The following is a 2,828-nucleotide window of genomic DNA, read 5'->3' on the forward strand; positions in this document are numbered from 1 at the left end:
CCGGAAAGGGGATCTTAACCCTTGACTTGGTGTTGTCAGCACCACGCTCAGCCAGTGAGCGGGAACTGGTCTCCACATGGGATCCGAACCCTCGGTGGGAGTACCCCCATGCTCCCAAGCGGCACACTCTCCAGTGCGCCACCAGGCCGGCCCACCAGTCATCTTTAAAAAAAAAAAAAAAAACCTCCTTTCGTGGGGCTGGCCCGTGGCTCACTCGGGATCGTATAACTTCGTATAATGTTTGCTATTCGAAGTTATTACGTTTTTAATTATTATTTTTTTTATATAAAGATGACCGGTAAGGGGATCTTAACCCTTGACTTGGTGTTGTCAGCACCACGCTCAGCCAGTGAGCGGGAACTGGTCTCCACATGGGATCCGAACCCTCGGTGGGAGTACCCCCATGCTCCCAAGCGGCACACTCTCCAGTGCGCCACCAGGCCGGCCCACCAGTCATCTTTAAAAAAAAAAAAAAAGAAAGAAAAAAGAAATACTTAGTCTGTATTGAGATTTCATAAAATTTGCGGTTGAAAAAGTAGCATGATATACCCAAGTTGTTGCAAACGTATTAAACATTTTCTAATACCTGCATCGGGTATCAGTTTTTAAATTTAAAAATAATTAAAATTAATGAAATTAAAGGTTCAGTTCCTCAGTCATACTAGCCACTCTCAAGTACAAAGCACACGTAGCTAGTGGCTACCTTATTGGACATGCAGCACAGGCACTGAAATGAGCCAGTCTCAGCTACATGAAGCATCTTGAGTTTACAAACAGAATGTTGAATGAAAGAAGCAAGATAGAAAATAGTACACATATTATTCCATTTATATAAAGTTCAAGGGGAGGCAAAACTAAACTGTGCTGTCTATAGCTGACATATAATAGGTAAAACTACATTTGAAAAGCAAGGAAATTATTCTAAAAGTGAGGATAGTGGTTACCTTTACAGGTCAGAGAGAGGGTTGTGATTGGAAAGGAGCATTCTGGGGGCTTCATGGGCACTAGCAGTGTTTTTTCTTGACATGATGGTGTTAACATGACTATTTTCTTTATCATCATTAAACTGAACAGTGATATGCATTTTATAGCTCTCAAAAAATAATAATGGGGAGGAAGGGAGTCAAATGGCATCACTTGCAGCCCTGACATAGTTCCATGTGGGGGTTCCATAATAAGGTTTGGGAAAAAAGAGGAGAAAATGGCAGTTCTGCCAAGCTTGGTACCACCCAGAGCTGGGTTCTAACAAGGACTTAGTGATCTAGAGGGTAGGCATTAAATACACAATTTGGTGGGAAGAGTAGGTAGGTGTCGGGGTGGGGAGGGTCGAGACAGATGGACTCAAAAAGGAGAACGAGAAAAGGTTTGAATAAAAACAAAACAGACATCAACATCTTGAAATTAAGTAAGAATTGGGGTATTTAGTTGGAACCATTGCCCTTGTTTCCTCCACATACAGGAGTTAGTCCTCTATAGCAAATAGTTCTGGTTAGTTTGCATTTTGACTCAGAAATAACTTTTTCATTTTCCAGAATTCTCAGTGATGCCAGAATTCTCAGTGAAAATCATTTGACTGAATTACATAAGGATTCATTTGAAGGCCTGCTCTCCCTCCAGCATTTGTAAGTTAGTTAATCATATTCATTTATGAGTTTTTAGTTATGTAATCTATAAATGAATAAGGAGTTCAAATTAAATAATCTCTGAAATTTCTTTCAGCCATAAAAATTCTGCAATTCTGTAAGTCTGTGTATGGTCTCAGCCCATCTCTAGCATTAACTATCTCCTATGTATTTTCAATTTGTTAAATTATATAGATGGGATATAGATAGAAAAAACTTCACTTAAAGAACAAAAGTGGTAATAAGATCTGAGCAATTATTGACATGCGTGTGAACACTGTTTTATAAGTGTTCATATACCATCTGCTTGTATAGTCTGTGGTCCAAAGATCAAATTTGATCCACAGTCTGTTCCTGTACAGCCCATAAATTGAGAATGATTGTTACATTTTCAAAAGACTGAAACAGAAAAAGAAAAGAAACAAAGAATATGTAACAGAGACTGTATGTGGCCTGCAAAGCCTAAAATATTTACAATCTTCCATTTTAAAAAGGTCCAAAAAAGTTGGTTTAGTAGAATGAGAGGAATTAAAGTTAACCTCAGATTGTTGCCTAAAGGAGAAGAAAATATAGACTACCTATGTTAATTTGAATGCCATTAACCCAGAATTTTATGATAATTTAATCTAAATTAACATTTAAATATTAATTAACTAAACAGATGAATTATGCAAGTAATATTAAGAATGGTTAAGGAATCAAGAAAATGACTGGTATTAACAATTTCAATGCAGGAATTGTTATACTCATATTAAAAATAGATGTTTCAAAATGATGGTTAAAGGGGCCAGCCCGTGGCTCACTCGGGAGAGTGCGGTGCTGATAACACCAAGGCCCCAGGTTCAGATCCCACATAGGGATGGCCAGTTCACTCACTAGCTGAGCGTTGTGCTGACAACACCAAGTCAAGGGTTAGGATCCCCTTACCGGTCATCTTTAAAAAAAAAAAAAAAAAATGATGGTTAAATGGTATAGCTAGAAATGTTTGTGTAGTGTTTCTGTCTGTTTTGAGATACCATGTTGTTTGCTGTGAAAGCTTGAATTGTATCTTTTCTCCATGGATCCAGAGGTATGTATGTCATTAATTCTTACTAAGCTAATTAATGATGCTCTTTAGCAGATAGGTTCTTCATTCAAATGTAGAAGGCTTAAGGGAAGGTGGGTATAAAGAGCCTCATGTGACACTAAAAATAGTCCTTTGAACTA

General features: G+C 38.0%; 1 protein-coding gene across 1 annotated transcript in view; it reads left to right on the forward strand.

Moving 5' to 3' along the window:
• Positions 1 to 1,532: 1,532 nt before the first annotated feature.
• LOC103581229 (leucine-rich repeat-containing protein 37B-like) overlaps positions 1,533 to 2,828 on the forward strand; it is a gene marked incomplete at its 5' end in the record, with an annotated part of 22,734 nt that continues 21,438 nt past the window's right edge. The window contains one exon of the mRNA XM_008563115.1: positions 1,533 to 1,622. Within this exon, the coding sequence (XP_008561337.1) occupies positions 1,533 to 1,622 (90 nt within the window). The remainder of the gene's footprint in view (positions 1,623 to 2,828) is intronic.

The sequence above is a fragment of the Galeopterus variegatus genome, unplaced genomic scaffold, assembly GCF_000696425.1.
Source record: "Galeopterus variegatus unplaced genomic scaffold, G_variegatus-3.0.2 Scaffold12610, whole genome shotgun sequence".
Lineage (NCBI taxonomy): Eukaryota > Metazoa > Chordata > Mammalia > Dermoptera > Cynocephalidae > Galeopterus > Galeopterus variegatus.